We start from the raw sequence: 17,152 nt of genomic DNA on the forward strand, positions 1-17,152 counted from the left end.
GTATGTAGAAATTCAATATTTTTTAGCGATTTCTTAAAATTCCTTAATTGCGATTGGCAAATTGCTAATCGCAAATTGAGAATAATTTCAAGGGTGCAAGGGTGTTTTAAGGACACCCTGCTGCACCCCTAAAATTGACATGTGTGCGCATATGGCGCACATACATGCCCTAAGAGCATGTATGAGCGTCACATGGCACCTTTGGAATTTTCAAAAAGTGCATTTTTAAAAGAATTTGCAAATTACCACCAACTACAAGTTGGTGGTAATTTTGCGATTTCTTAGCCTAAATTCACAAAATTGAAATGCTTAATACACAGCATTTAAGAAATCGCAATTTGCGATTTCTTAAATGCTTACGCAATATTAAGGAATCGCTAAATTTGCGATTCCTTAATATTGCGTGGCTTTTTGCATGATACATACCATTTCCCGTTTTTTTTGTCGCAAACGCTGCTATTATGCGATTTGCAGCGTTTGCGACAAAAAAAACGCTTGATACATCTGCCCCCTAGTTACTAAGGAGGTTCAGGTCTCGTAAGCATGTGGGACATGACACTAAGGGGGCACTTCTTGAGAGATAATTGATCAGGGGACTCCAAATTGCTTCTCTTTTTATAGTTGTCCTTCATCACATATGACTATCTTTGCATTGCCAGCGTGTTCAAAAGTGATAGAAAGACCATAGAGAAATAGGGGGAGTTTCCAGCCTCTTTTATAGGCTTCCACCATGGTTTCAGCAGCTCCCAGGAATTCCCTGTGATGAGTGGATGGAGAAGGTTTGATATTTAAATATAAAAGAGCAGAGGACTAATAGAGAATGAAGTATTGTTTAGCGCGCGGGATATCCAAACAGTGCTCTCATATGTGATAGCATTTCATTCCAGAATGACTTATTATTTGGACAAATCGTGCAAGTATGGATAGATACAACTACCAGTCAAATATACCCTAGTAATTTGCTTCTCTTCCTGCCCTAGAGTGAGAATACATTTGTGCATCTTGCCAATGCACTATTCCAGTGATTATCTGAGAAGGTCATACACAAGCTGGTTCTCCAGGAAGACCTGTATATAAAGATGCCTGGTGACACTGATTCCATTCAAATACCGTACGGAAAGGTTATGCAGCCTTTTGAGTTTCAGGTTCCTGAACACATTTCTCAATCAATGTGAGATCTCTAATGAATTTCTTAGTTTGAGGCTGGAGTACCCAGTGGCACAGTTGCAAGTAATGAAAGCGCTCAGTCTCATCTAGATTGAATTTAATCTTAGAAGCCTCAAATGTTAAGATTTCTGAGTTCTTAAACATGGCAGATATGGCTAGGCATTCACCCATTTCCTGATGAGAGAAGGGGCCAGGTATGAGCGTGGGTATAAAGGCCAGATTGTAGTGTATGGGTGTGTTGTGGATTGAAAGGTGACCTATTGTGTTTTCACAATAAGTGTGTCCCACGCTGTAGGAGTGGTTTTCATAGATGGGCTAAGGTATGTGTTGCTTGATCTAACATGTTTCCATTTCCAAAGTAGTCTCAGATATATCACCCAACCACTGCTATGTACATATATGGCCAATGTTTGTCACTTTATTTAAGAAAGCAGCCAGTGATAACTCCCAGTTCAGCTGCCCTGTAGTAGTAGTATAAAATCAGTGAGAGGAAGGCCTCTTGCTGCTTTAGGTGTTCTTAATGTCTATATGAAAGACTTGTGCTCATCTTTTTGCCAAATTAGTTCCATGATTAAGTGTTTAAGGGCAATAAGTATTCCCCTCCAGACCAGAATGGACAGGGCCTGAAACAGATTGAGCAGCCTAAGTAGCATATTGATTTTAATTGCTTCTAATCTGCCCAGCTGGGAAAGATCCAGTTGGGGGTGACACGTGAGAGGGGGAAGAATTTGCTTTATTCAGGTGTTTGGGATACGGCACTATCTGCATTTTTAGTTAGGTGAACAATGTTGTACCCCTTGTAATGGTAGGCAGAGGTGTCAGTTCATTGGTTATCTGTGATGGGAGAGTTAAGTTCGAATTTAAGACTCTGAGAGGTTGACCTTGAACCCGGCCACTCTCTCAAACTCTGTAAGTAGTTGTTGGACCCTGAGGATGGATCTGCGAGGGACTGTTAGAGATAATAAAATGTCATCAGCAAAAAGAGAGATTTTGTCCTCAACTTGTTCAAAGGTGATCTCCCATTTATTTTATTTATGAAATTTATTAAGCGCTCGGCTACCCCTAGCGGGGGTGTCCCGGCGCTGTTGACAGCAGCCGCAAAGGACCTAGAAGTTAGTAGCTGGAGAACAGCCATGTCTTCAGTTTACATCTGAACTGAGATTCCGACTCAATCAGTCGAAGACTTAGCGGAAGGGAATTCCATAGTTTAGCCGTGACCACCGCGAAAACTCTGCCTCCTTTTCTAGAGCGATGGAAGTGAGGGGGGAGCAGGAGATGAAGGTGGTTGGATCTGAGAGCTTGCGATGAGTGCACTAGCTTCAGCCTACGACATAGATATCCGGGACCCTTCCCGTGTAGGGCCCTAAAAGTAAGAACCAGGGCTTTAAACTGGATGCGAGAGGATATCGGGAGCCAGTGAACGTTCTTTAAGTGGGGGGAAATAGAATGGCGTTAGGGAACGTTACAGATCAACCTGGCCGCAGCATTCTGAACAATCTGCAATCGTTGTAGGAGATAGGCTGGGGCTCCAACAAAAAGGCTATTCGAGTAGTCTAGGTGAGAGGTAATAAGGGCATGCACGATCGTCTTCATGGAATCCATGGGCAGATATGGGGAGATCTTTTTTATCATACGCAATCTGCCAAAGCAAGCCGAAGTCACTTTGTGAATTTGGGTTTTGTATGTCAGCTCGTTATCAATTTGGACGCCCAGATTTCGAGCCACTTTCACAGGAGATGGGGGAGGGTTCAGCTCGTGCGGCCACCACATAGCCGACGGCAGAGGAGATTTTTGATTGAAGAATAGCACCTCCGTTTTTTCAGTGTTTAGCTTCAAGGTATTAAGGGTCATCCAAGATACAATGTCCGTTGTCAGAGTGGTCTCGGAAGGTGAAAATTAGCTGAGTATCATCAGCATAAGAGACCACTCTGACTCCATGAGCCTCTCTTACCTTTGTCAAAGGTGACAAATAAACATTGAAGAAAAGGGGGCTGAGAGCCGATCTCTGAGGGACACCACAATTGTTTTTTTTAAAATCTTTGGACAGATAGGGTCGACACCGCACCTGTTGTGTTCTATCAGTTAGGAATGATTTTATCCAGGCCAAAGGGGTGTCTCGTATCCCTATATTATGAAGTCTGTCCAGCAGTATGGAGTGAGAGACGGTGTCGAAAGCCGCGGACAGATCGAGGAGCACCAACATGGCTACCTCGCCTCTGTCCACGCTCTCACTAACCGTCTCTGTGACTTCCAGTAGGGCTGTCTCCGTACTATATCTGGATCTAAAGCCGGATTGTGAATCATGAAGAAGATTTCTGGTCTCAAGATAGTTGGCCAGCTGTTCTTGTATGACTTTTTCCAGTATCTTTGCCCGTTTGGGGAGGAACGATATGGGCCGATAATTACTAAATACTGACGGATCGGCCTCTGGCTTTTTCAAGATGGGAATCAATGTGGTCTGTTTCCAATCCGAAGTGAAGTGGCCAGAGAGAAGGGAGGAATTCCAGATTGTAATTAGTGGTTGAATGATGACAGGAGCCAGGGTAGTGAACACCTGTGCAGGGACCGGGTCAAGCAGTGAGCCTGATTTGCATCACTGCATTCTCAAAAGGGCCGTGTCCAGCGAGATTGGCTTGAAGGTACAGAGCATCTTTTCACTAGACGGGGTAAGGTGCTGGCGTGGGGTCTCCTCACCAGGCCTCGCAGCAGGATTAAAGGAGGAGAAAATATCAGTAATTTTATTATGAAAAAAGTCAGAGAGACCATCACAAAGCTCTTGACTGGTTTAGTAGGACGAGTAAGGGCCCCGAATTGTCAGCGGCATTGATTTTAGTGTCAAAATATTCTTTCATGGTAGCATGCTTAAGTTTATGATTTTTTTTTAAGGCATTTCTATAAATAGCTTTAGCAGGGGTGTCATAGGTGAGTCGCCATAACCGTTCAAGCTTCTTACATTTGCTTCTTTCTTCGAGCATGATCGGGGAGAACCAGGGGGCGGAGGGTTCAGAGCGAGCCGATGAACGGGATTGAAGGGGGGCGATGGTGTCTATAGCTATGGAGAGGTACCTATTAAATTTCTTAACATCGGCATTTAAGTCGTCCGAAGGTAGCCAATTCAGGTTGGCCATTGTGGGTTCGAGCGTGTCACAAGTGACTTTGTACCACTTTCTCCCCCGGTTCTCGGTTCTACTTTGAGCAGTCGGGAAGGGGGGGGTGGTTTAGGTTAAACAGGATTAAAAAATGGTCTGACTAGGTCAAGGGAAGTGGCAACAAGGTAGTAAGGACCGTCAGATTCGAAAATACAAGGTCTAGGATATATCCTGCGTTGTGAGTAGGGCCTAGTACCCTCTGTTCTATGTTTATGCCAGCTAAAGTTTCCACCAAGGACCTTGCTTTCACACAAGCTGGGTCATTAACATGTAAATTAAAATCACCTAAGATGGTGAAGTGGGGGTGTTTCAAGGATAAATCTGCAAGGGTAGCTAGTAGCTTTGCGAGATAGGATGGCTGGGTGCCTGGCGGGTTGTAGATTAGTGCACCCGCAAGAATCAGATGCGCAGAGTCTGAAATACTGAAGTACATTGCTTCAATAGGGGCAGTGTTAGCTAGTTTCCTGGAGCTTATCTTCCATTGTGACCGTGATATTATGGCGCTCTCACCGCTTACTTTAGTGCCTGGTCGACTGATCCCGACCAGTTGGTAGTCCGGAGGGATCGCTAGGGTAATATCTGGGTTAGAGGTATCCTTTATCCAAGTCTCGGTGAGGAACATCAGGTCTCAGTGGTTCGAAGTTAGGGATAGCCAGATATCGCTAGCATGCCGAGGGAGAGACCGGCAGTTAAGGAGACAGGCTTTTATCTCGCTCGAAGGTGCTGGGTGTGACACCTGCTTGTTACATACTCGGGGGCTAGCAAGGGGAAGGGCGAGAGAGAAGGAGCAGTTATTGCACACAAAGTGCTTGCTAAGCGGGGTTGCACCTGAAGTTATTACATCCAGTCTCATGCCTCAGAGCTAATGGTTAAGACCTCGACCAGCAGGTTCGTAGAGTAGGGTGGGCACAAGCAGCATGGCTGGTGCTAGACGCGGTACAGGCGTGGACGGCGCAGATGGGCTTTCCTTTGGCGCGCCTTTGGCGCGCCAGCGGCGCGCCGGTGAGCGCGTCCGGAAGTGCATCTCCTTAAGTGGCTGACGCGCTGACCCCAGACTCCCTCCTCCCAACGTTGGAACTGGCGATTGGCCGCCCTACCTGTGGTGGACTGGGGTAGGGGCGGGGTAGCAGGCGATTAGGAGTGAGCAGCGATTTCAGGCACACAAGGTATATACACACTAAAAGCAATTTATTTACAAATCAGGGCAGGAGTAAAAATAAGGCACAACCTGCAGCAGCTAGAGCGACTAGGTTCAAGCGCGCGTCCACAGCGAACACATTACAGCCTTACCTTAAATGGCTGACGCGCTGACCCCAGACTCGACCCTCCCAGCGTTGGAACTGGCGATTGGCCGCCCTACCCTCCACAACAATCGGGACTAGCTGGTGGTGGACCGGGGTAGGGGCGTGGTAGCAGGCGATTAGGAGTGAGCAGCGGTTTCAGGCACACAAGGTATATACACACTAAAAGCAAATTATTTACAAATCATGGCAAGAGTAAAAATAAGGCACACCCTGCAGCAGCTAGCGCGACTAGGTTCAAGCGCGCGTCCACAGCGAACAGATTACAGCCTTGCCTTAAGTGGCTGGCGCGCTGACCCCAGACTCCACCCTGCCAGCTTTGGAGCTGGCGATTGGCCGCCCTACCCTCCACAACAATCGGGATGAGCCCGTGGTGGACCGGGGTAGGGGCGGGGTAGCAGGCGATTAGGAGTGAGCAGCAGTTTCAGGCACACAAGGTATATACACACTAAAAGCAATTTATTTACAAATCAGGGCAAGAGTAAAAATAAGGCACAACCTGCAGCAGCTAGCGTGACTAGGTTCAAGCGCACAATGTACTCTGATGCATGCCGTAATGTGCCAGATTATAATTTTTGCTAATGTACAAATGATTTCTCAATGGTGGTCCCAGATTATATTTTTATAAAATGTGTAAGGTATGGGGCAATATGCAATGAAAATCATAGACTGATATAAAGCTGTGAGACAATGTGTCTTAATCTTTTTAGAAGGGGTTATGTAATGCTGCCAAAATTAAATATAATCTCAACAACATATATCTCACAAAATCCTTTCTTTTTCAATTGTATTTAATACAGATACTCCTAAATGAATGAACGTCCTCTCAGAGACTCTTCCGAAATGTTATGATTTTACCTATTCTAAGAACAGCCATTAGTCTTGCAATATTTCTTTATTAGCTTTTTGGAAAACACTTACACAAAAAGAATATCAGTAAATGAGCAGTTTTAGTTCAACACCTGGGCCAAAGGAATCTCTTTAATACATAGCAGAGGCAATGCAGAGTTCGCAAGGGCGGCGCGCAATCAGAGCAGGAGCCGGAGCCGCTCAACTGCAATGCGGACACCGTGATACACGAAAAAACCAACGAGTCAGGATCGGGTGGTCGTTGACCAGTGGGGGAGGGGTCAATAACCCCCCAGAGCGCCCATGAGTGCAGCCACCGTCATTCGATGCAGCTGCTGAGATAGCGCCGAGAGCGATGCGTAGGAAGCCCGGTTAGTTCAGGGTGTGGCTTGCGTATCCTCTGAGGCTCCACTCGCCCCACTCACGAGGATATCATGGGGGATTAAGGCGATAAAAGAAAATCAACCAACGTGATTTCCCCAGCTATTACACCCGCACCACCACCAGCACTGCCTGGGGACTGGGCTGCTGGCCGACTGGATCTGCTGGGAGACTGGATCACCAGACGCTAGAGGACGCAAGAGGAGGCGAGGAGACAGGGAGCAGTGGGCCTCCAAGCCGCCGCCCCAACTCCGGCAGTGCCTCGTGTGGCCTTGTGGTGGCACCCTGAATCACCCGGATCACCGAGATTGGAGCAAAGATTTGTCCGGTCAGAAGAGCGCTCCTCAATGTAAAAGGTTTGGGGCAGCTGGCCAGGTCTGGAAGGGCTTAGCAGGCAGCTGATGGGCTTGTGTCACAGATGAGGAGGAGGCCTACCCTTGGTCAAAGTTTCAGCTCATGCCCCAGCCCCTGCCCCTGACTAGGACCGGACGCAGCAGAAATATTCGGAAAACATTCCCTAATAAAACAAATCATGAGATCAGGAAAAACTAGAGGCGGCGAAAAAAATCCCAGGGAAGAGTCAAGAAGGGAAGAGGGGGGGTCGCGGGACATGGACACAGACCCCCCCCAGATAACTCGCCAAGTCCAGTGATTGAGACAGAGACAGAGACAGAGAGTGAGTCGATGCCCGGCTGAGAAATAGAAACCTCAACCCATCTCAACAGCACAAAGCAATGGACTTTGAGTCATCCCATCAATGCAGCAGAGGATGCTAGTGCCGCCGAAACAGCCACACTTTCAGCCAAAACAAGAAACTGAGTAAAAGAGGAAGGAGAAGAAGAACCTACCTTCTCCACTACTCATGGCATCGGCGTCAAAGCCAGCAAGCGGGCGCTGATTACAGAATTCCTAAATGTCTGTCAGAGACTCTCGTCCAGGAGACACAAGGACCCCATAGAGGGTAAGGAACCCAAGTGCCCAAAGGAACTCAATCAAAGCAACAACAAATCAGGCTTCCGTAGAAAAGACACTGTGGCCTTGCAGAAAGAACAGCAACAACAACAAAAAGGATAAAACACCATGCTCAAGGAGCACCAACATTCACTCGCCTGGGTTGGAAGACCACAGCAGGCCATTACTTCCCAAAGCCCAAGATTCACCTTCATTGCCTCAAGCCCAACACCCCCAGCTTTTAAAGGCTTTAGTTCATAGGGTGCTCGACACAAGCTGGGACTTCCTTCCCAACCAGCTATTACACCTGGAACCACCTCAACCCATTACTTATCAGTAGACAAGTGGTAAGGAGAGCTGTCAGGTCAAAGGAAACAAAAAAAGAACTCTGACGCTGGGAGGAATCGAGGCCGCTTTGGCCGCAACCACTCATAGCATTGTAAGAAACAGCCCACATCATAACCTAAACCCGGCCCCAAAAGCATGAAACTTAATTCGGGCATCAATTGATACATATAGTAATTGGGCAAAAAAACAATATATAGAATCAGCATGGTCAAACACACGTAAAAAAAATAGAGCTAATCCCGCAATACAGCTCAAGGGGAGCACATGACATCCTGAGCAGAAGGGCTATATTAAAACTACTATAAGTACTCCCATCCCTGAGTTATATAAAATCCTGCAATCTGGACAGCATTGAGTTTACCAAATCCAAACCAAACAGGCCCAGAATCTACAATTGCAACCTGGACCGACCACAGTTCTATAAAACAGATATTTCAGCACAGGGAAGAGTTCTGTAATTAAGGTATAGAGTTAAAAAAGGTGGAACCCCCTCGGTATCCAAGCCCGCTACAACAGCCAACACAAACACAAGATGCCCTAAAAGGAGCGAAAGGCTCGGACCAGACAAAAATCAAATTAGAAGAGGGACACACATTCAGACAATTTACTGTCACAATAGCACACCGAGAAGCAGCGGACCCAGAGGGGGACCATCAAGTGACACCGTTAACACAGCAACATGGTGCAGCATGAACCAAACCACGCTCACATTCAAGGAAAGCACAGGGCTACAGGATCTGCTCCTGGAATGTAAACGGCTTAAGCACAAAGCTAGAAGAAGACGAGTATGTAGAATTCATCCAACAGTATGACATACTCCTATTTTAAGAAACTTGGCAGACAAAAAAATCCCCATTAGTTGGCTATGAAGAAAACCTCATTCCAGCAAAAAAAGAGGCACAGTATGGAAGACAAAAAGGGGGCTTATCGGCCTTCATATCCACCGACTTTCTCTGAAAAGACGCAATCATCTATCTCGACTCTCCCTGGATGCAATGCACTAAATTAGATCTGCAGCCCTCAAAGTGCCTACTAATCCTGAACATCTATATCCATCCAGCAGGAAAATAGAAGGGGCTAAGAATCAAACAATTAATTGCTGCAATCAAAATGCTGAAACTCACCTATGCAAGCAAAAACATAATAATACCTGGAGACTTTAATATGAATTTAATTCAAGGACAGGAAAGAAATCTAGCAAGCTTCACACAGCCAAGACAGGGCAATACAAGCATGCAAGATACCTTGGGAAAGAAACGTGCAGCAAAACTGAATGACCTCCTCTTGCACTCGCTAAACGGCAGAGGTCCATTGGATAGTCCAGCTGCATTTACGAGGGTCACAAGGAAAACAGGCTCAACAATTGATTTCACTTTAGCCGACCCTGATCTTTTCCTCTACATAACATTATGTCAAATACAGGAACGAGTTGAAAGCGACCATTACCCTCAGACCTTCACGTCAACCATCACCCCAAATGGGTCAGAGTGAGCTAAGCCTCTCACATTACCAACGACTCTCCATAATTTAAAACGGTTAACTTGGAATGAAAACAACATCGACTCCATAATGGAGACATGCTGCTCATTACTAACATCCTCAGAAGCAGATCAAGACGCAATAGAGGCCTGGGAGTTATTTGTCACTAACCTAAGCAAACATTTCAAATTAACTACAGCCTTCATAAAACCCCTAGAAGTGGCGGGGCACTATGGTACACATCAAAAATACGAAGAATAAAAACACGGCTTCATAAACAACTAAGGGCACTTTGAACCAAGGGTTCCCAACCGACTCAACTGATCCTTACTGCAATAGAAAAAACGAAAAAAAGAACTTAAAACATGAAATAAATGTGGCCAAGCAATCATACAAGGAACATCTTGAGATCAACATTCTCCATGCCAGCAAGCAGAGAAACTCTAAACAGTTTGGGCAAACATCAATCTTCTGCTAAGCGGCAAACATCGCAATCTCAACTTGGATATAATGGAACAAACCTGGAGAGCCCACATTGAAGCAACATATAAAACCACAGCCCCCTCAAGTGCAGCTAACACTGCTGATGCTCCAAACAAGATCGGAACTCTGACTAGTCTGAGCATAGAATCCGAAGACCTGAACCAAAGTATCAAGAAAGAATCAGACTCTTCTCAAAGACAGAGTAACTAGCTAACGACACAAAAAACTCAACTAAAGTCAAACCTCAAAAATAAATCAGAGACACCCAAAATGAAAGTTGAGGGCTAATCAAATGCAAGCTAAGGGAAGAACAAGTACAAGTCACTCAAAAGCAGGTCTCAAACATAATTAAACACTTAAGAACGGACTAGGCCCCGGCCCTAATGGCCTACCGAATGCCTTGTTTAGGAAAGATCCGGCGTTTTGGTCTAGCCACCTAACTCCTCTGTTCTTACACAGCCTAGAGACCAGTATCATCCCTGACTCTTGGTGGGGTAGCATCCTTCAGTATATACACAAATCAGGGACTCGCTCAGACCCAAATAACTACAGAGTGATAGCCCTCATCGATGTAGAAGCCAAGATCAACGCATCAAACTTATTGGCAGATCTAGAGACCTGGGTCAGCAGCATAAATCTGATTCGAAAATGCAGACCAGACTCTAGGGCGGCAAGGGCACCTTAACAAATATATCGACTGTCACCCTTTTAGCCAATCAAGCAATTGTCAAGTCAAAGATCCTCCGTGCATGCTTCGTGGATCTCAAAGCAGCTTACGACAAAGTTCCAAGATCCAAGCTATGGGCCAAAATGAAAGCCTGGGGGGCCCCTCCGAAATTACTGGGAGCAATTGTTAACCTGTACTCGCAAACGTGGGTTCAAATAAAAAAAGGGGATTGTCGGAGCTTAATAAAGACATTATTGACAACCAATGGGCTAAAGCAGGGATGTGTCCTGGCACCCAGCCTATTTAACATCTACACCGCTGACTTGGAAAGCAATCTATGTACAACTCAGGGCGACCCCCCTAAGTTGGGAAATACCCCACTAGTTAGCCTGCATTATGCGGATGACATTGTGCTGCTCTCCCAAATGCACTTGGTCTGCAGCGGCTGATCTCTCAACTAGCGCTATACATCTCAAAAGAACAACTAATAATCAACTTTAAAAAATCAAACGTCTTATGCTTCTCCAGTTCCCAGAAAAAAAAGCCCCAAATTTGTTTTGAGGACAAATTCCAGCATCTTATCTCAGGTGAGTGAATACAAATATTTGGGGGTCCATTTAGATCGCCAACTCAGCTACAAACTGCACCAAGACCTTGGGCAAAAAAAGAAAAACAACTACAATATGCCTTTAAAACTCTGCAGAAAAAACTAGGCAGCAATTCAACGAACCATCTGTTAAAGGTCGTAGCAACCAAATTTTTGCAATCCATTACGTACGGTTCGGAAAAACGAAACAACAAGGATTCGACAACTTTAAACACAGCCCAAACCAGATTATTCAAGAAACTGTTCACAGTCCCACATCACATGTCCTAAGGCTCAGAAGTGCCTGGAATACGGTCTAAAAAACTCAGATAACGGCTAGACAAGGAGTGCTGGCCAAATGCTACTGGAGGATGAGAGCAGCTGAAGAACACACGCTAGCCCATCACTCCTGGGAGGAGGTCGAAAAACAATCAAGACCGAACAAGTACATATTTCAAATTTTAAAGCAAGCCATTTCAACGCTAAAGGTCGAGGAAGCCTGGCATACATCACTGCCATACTCCTCATTTAAACAAATCACCAATAAACCCATCAAACAGCTATCGCTGCAAACATATAAAGCTCTGTTGGCCTGTTGAAGTCATGCATGGAAGGTAATGCCTACCTATAAACTGCTGAAACCTCAACCATATTTACAAGAGTGCTTCACAGATCACTACAAGCGGAAACTGACACTATTGAGACTGGAGTTCTTTACCACAAAAGATCCTACTCCAAAATGGCTACAGACCTGGTCGACCACGGATTGCCGCCTCTGTGGAAATGGAGTAGAGTCTCTATTACATCTACTATGTATCTGCCGGGCTCTACACAATACGAGGAAGATCCTTGAACGGACAATCTTCAGAGAAGAACAATTAAGGACTTGCAGAGTGGCAGTCATAAAATGTCTCAGTGGTTCCTCTGTTCAACTGTCTTGTAAAACAATCACATTCTTGAACATAGCAGCAAAAGAACTTAAAAATGTCTTCTGATCGTAGAATTTGATAAGAAGGACAGATGACCAGTATTCCATCATGCAGTCGGGCTGAGTCCTCCTCGGAACTTTTAAACAGTTTTATTCTTTCCCTTTCCCCTCTTCAGCACAAGAACTTTACCTGAAGCAGGAGGCATAGACATGTTTACAACTCTATATTAAAGACCTCTGGTCGAGGTATCTTTTTTTACAAGATTTTGGACCTTGGAATTAATTACTTCACTATTTAGAAAAAATGGTTTGCTGCAATTTCTAATCTTGTTTACTGTGTTGCATTGCATATACTATGGTGGTATGTTCCACCCTTTTATGATTTTATCAAATCAAATAAAAGCATTTTCACAACAGCACAGCACAATTACAACTATTGGATAGGCACATGACTTAAGCAATGCAAAAGGCTAAGGCAGGATACCTTATACACCCTATCATATAGAAGTGTGACCACAAGAAAAAGCCCATAGACTACGTGAAAAACTAGGCATCGGCATTGCCATTTCAGATGCGAATGCAGAAGCATTCAACCCCAGCCAGTCTCTCAGCACCAGGGCAACTCCCAATCCCAGGGTGCCAAACATAATGGCAAATCGTATGACCAGTGCCCAGAAAAAATGGCAAATATGATACTGCTCTGTAAAATTACCAGCCCAACAGCAGGACGACCTAAAGCCACACAGGGATCCTGGGTGAAACAGAGTGGGAGCTATAAGAAGATCAGGCATGTAGGCGACAAGGCAAACTTGAGAAAGAGATGGGTCACAGATGGTGATTTAAGGAAGGGTTCGTGCTATAGGTCATAGAAAGACATCTGATTGTTATGGGTGTAAATTATATGTTAACACTCGACTATCTTCGCCATTTTAGTCAATTATTCCTTATTTCTTTAGTAAAGTGAGCCTCCTACTGTGCTCCTGGGTACAAGCCTTTGCCACAGCCAGAGAGGTTGCAAGTTCAAGTGAAGAGCAAAACACCTGTGTCTGCGGCTAAGAAAATGAAAGATTTGCAGAAATTAATAGTTATCAAGCTAAGAAATTGAAATATTTGAAGATATGAATAGTTATCAAGCTATGCTTCCCTGGATGTAGCGTAACTTTGCAAAAGATGGACCACGTTGCCCAGAATGCACTGGGAGGGCTACAGCGTTGTGTGTCTGTTGAAATCCACAGCTGAAGGCTATTGTGAGTGCCAACCCTGTTCTCAGTGGTGCCAAATGGATGTTTCTGATTTTTGTATAAACTTTTTACGGGACAATTGACTAGAAGGGGATGACCCTTGCAATAACATGCTTTGTGATGCGCCATTTAGAAGGCATTGGTCTTTAAATGTTTGCTGCAAACAGGTTTGGCGCTCAGTACCTGCTCAACTCCATCAAAGAGCTCATGATGAGCAAAACACGTCTGGGGTTAAAAAATGAAATATTTGAAAAAATTAATAGTTATCAAAGTAAGAAATTGGAATATTGGAAGAAATTAATAGTTATCAAGCATTGCTTCCCTGGAGATTTCTGCTTTACACATTTAATTTAAATCTATTTCCAAATATATCCATTTAGCTTCTCAGGGTCTGATGGCTCAGTATCCCTTTTTCACAGCTGATTGATTTTCCCTTTTACTTAGTAAGGCTGGAGTCGCTTTCTCTCATTCTCGTTCTCTCTTTTTCTCTTTCTCTCTTTCTCTTTTCTTCTTTTTCTCCTTGTCTTTCTTGTTCTCTATCTTACTATTCTTTTCTTTTCTTTCCTCTTGCAGATCTATTTATTTATCTTTTGCGGGATCAATTATTTCTACCCAAATGTAATACACATGAATTGACATGAGTAGGTTCTTATATATCTGTTCTTATTAAGGTTTATCCATTATTTATAATATTGCTCATATTTATTCTTTTTTATTAATTATTTATTGTTCAAGATGGTTTCTATGTATTACATGCTATAGTACCTTAATTATTTATACTCTCTCTCTTAAATTAATGAAATTGAACAAAAAAATCTATTTCCTCTAATTAACTAGACATTTTGAAAATTCAAATGTCTGTTCACTGCAAAAAAATGTATCCCACCTTTTATTAGTATCTAATTAGTGGATTATCCTAACCTATTACTTAATCTAAGATTTACATAAGTATAGTGTATATGAATAATACACTTAGCTGACTGCTCTGCTTCTCCACCCTCAGTGCCTCCAGCACTGGCAAAGATGATAATTGAGCAGTTGTGCTCCTCCCATGGTGTGATCTTCAGTTATGAAGCTGGTACTCCTCCGCTGACAATGCTTTCTCGTTTGTATTAAGAGATCAAGACACGAACACAGAGCTTTACATCTTGGAGGTGTTTCTTGCAGTCTTCAACAGTTCTTGGGTGTTTTAAGACTGCATTTAATTTTGCAGTAGCTTGCTTTCAGATCTTGCTTCTAGTATTTGCACGTATTTTTTAACACGATCAGGAGCTGTGCTATTGATTTGGCACTTTTTAATTATGTCATTTCCTGTTGATGCAGAGTTTGTGCCCATCAGTGGTGGCCGGTACAGGTAAGATCGGTGGGCGGTGAGATGGGGTGGGGGGCAAATCGACAGGATAGGTAAAATGAAATAAAAAAATTAATACAATGACTTACCTTGCGCTCGCCCGGATCGCCGACTCTGCGATGCAGCGAGCACAATGTAAGTGGTTTATTTTAAATTCTAGTTTTACCTATCCCGTCGTCTCTCCCCCCACACAGCCCCACCGCTCTTACCTGTGCTGGCTCATGCACCTTTTCTAATGGAGTTTAATGGGCTGGATAATCGAATTCGGTAAAACTGGGTGTGATAAAATTGCACACAGTAAAATCGTCACTAAAGGAAAAAGTGCTCAGAATTGAGCTATTTTTCAGGCCCGCAAATTTTACAACTATTAACAGTAAAATCAGTTGCAAATGTACCACATTCCGATTTACCACTCAACATGTAACCAAGACTGTAGAGTGGGCTTTTGACATCCCCTTACTTAAGATCTTTCGCCCTTCCATGCTTTTCCTTCCTATTCTTGTGTTTTTCATACCCAAAGAGCATTTTGGTCTCTGTGCTTTTTGATTGAACGACATTTTTCCTTCCACTACTTACATTAGTCCAGTGTATTTGAGAGACTATTTATTCTCTGTTTCTATCTCTCCCTGTGCCCTGTTCTCTCTTCTAGCGCCTTTTTGTATTAAAGCCTACTGCCCCATCATTCACCTTGTGCTCTGGGTGGCACTAACTATTGTCTTACGTGGCAGCCACCTTAAAATCATTTTCAACCAAACCATTCCAAGTTGGCTGTTCATGCACACGCCTGAGCACGTCACAGCAAATGCACTTAAAGATTGTGCTACACGTTGGCCGCATCGGCCATCTTTCAATGGATTTTCTGAAAGTGTGGACTGCATGGTGGTAAACATAAGGAAGATCATTCAAAAATGGCTGCCAAAGATGATTGAGTAGCTGCTATGGCCATCTAGAAGAGAAAGCCTTTAGCGAAACCAGTAGGTAAGCAAACAAATATTGGCGCTAATGGTTTTCGCTCAAACAAGCTAAAGCTGTAACTAATAATGCATTTGCCGCTAATATAGCCCAAATGCTTAGTGCTTGAATTAATGATCTTCAAAATATGTATTCTACACCATTATTACCAGTTTCATAGATTAATATTGACTGCATTTTCCTAAACCCAAATGTACACACTGCCTATTCTTCAAATAATGGAGGTCACTTTGTGCATGGCGTAGGCGTACGTATGTACACCGATCTCTAATGACGTCTGCTAATTTCAGTTTTAACTCTCTGGACTTCCATGGAGTAATGGTAATCTGAGTCGTTGAGTGTTCAGGTAATCTTACTGTGGGTGACCTGTTGCATGGCACCATAGGTGTGTGTTTAGTCGTGCAATGAGCCTGGCAAGCAAGGTTGTTCTAAAAGTTTTTTTTATGTATTTTTTAAATCTTTTTCTTTGCAGATCGCTTTATGCTGAATATGAATCCACTCGGGACCTGAAGGGGATTCCTACCTATCACTTCACACTTCCCAGTTCGGCGTTTGCATCTCCTTTGGTCAACCCAGACAATGAGTGTTACTGTACGGACAGAGAGCTTTCCATGAACTGCAGTGCAGAAGGAGTTCTAGACATTAGTCGGTGCCGAGACAGTAAGTTGATATCAGTTTAACAGATGGAAGTTTCGATAAGTGCTGACAAGTATTTAACATTTGATTTAAATGTAGTTTTCCTACAAACCCTTAGCTAGAAACAATTCTAGCCTTTAGGTTCAGCAGTAGTAATAAAAAGCAATATCAAAACGTACTTGCTTTTCTTAACACAAAATATGTGTACCCAGTACTCACTTACATAAATCAGAGATTCAATAGTCTTTCTGGCTACCCGAGCTATACAAGCCATGAACGTTGGGGATATTGTTCTCGATGTGTGAGACACACCTCACCCTCTTAGCCCGTGTATGCCAATTAGGCACATGGACGTCAATTCATCATGATAACCATGGTAACAAAAGAACCATCATGGACTTTCGACTCCAGTGGCATCACTGGATTGCCTCCTTGAACAATTATTGGTACCTGCTGTCTACCTTATCTGCCCCAGCTGACATCCTTGGAGCTAGAACTCCCATACTAGTGCAAGTCCCAAGTATGTATGTTTTCCCATACTCCAGGGACATTTATATGAAGAAATTGACTATTAATTGTACTATATTATGAGCATATAAGAATGGTCTTCTTTCCCTGTGTATTCAAAAATGAAGCAAAACAGATATGACCACAGTCATAATA

At 43.8% G+C, this 17,152-nt stretch overlaps 1 protein-coding gene across 1 annotated transcript in view; it reads left to right on the forward strand.

Annotated features, from left to right (window-relative positions):
* CD36 (CD36 molecule (CD36 blood group)) overlaps nt 1-17,152 on the forward strand; it is a 538,852-nt gene that overhangs the window by 356,241 nt on the left and 165,459 nt on the right. The window contains exon 8 of the mRNA XM_078674174.1: nt 16,326-16,513. Coding sequence (XP_078530300.1) covers nt 16,326-16,513 — 188 coding nt within the window. The remainder of the gene's footprint in view (nt 1-16,325; nt 16,514-17,152) is intronic.

The sequence above is a fragment of the Lissotriton helveticus genome, chromosome 1_1, assembly GCF_964261635.1.
Source record: "Lissotriton helveticus chromosome 1_1, aLisHel1.1, whole genome shotgun sequence".
NCBI classification, from domain to species: Eukaryota; Metazoa; Chordata; class Amphibia; order Caudata; family Salamandridae; genus Lissotriton; species Lissotriton helveticus.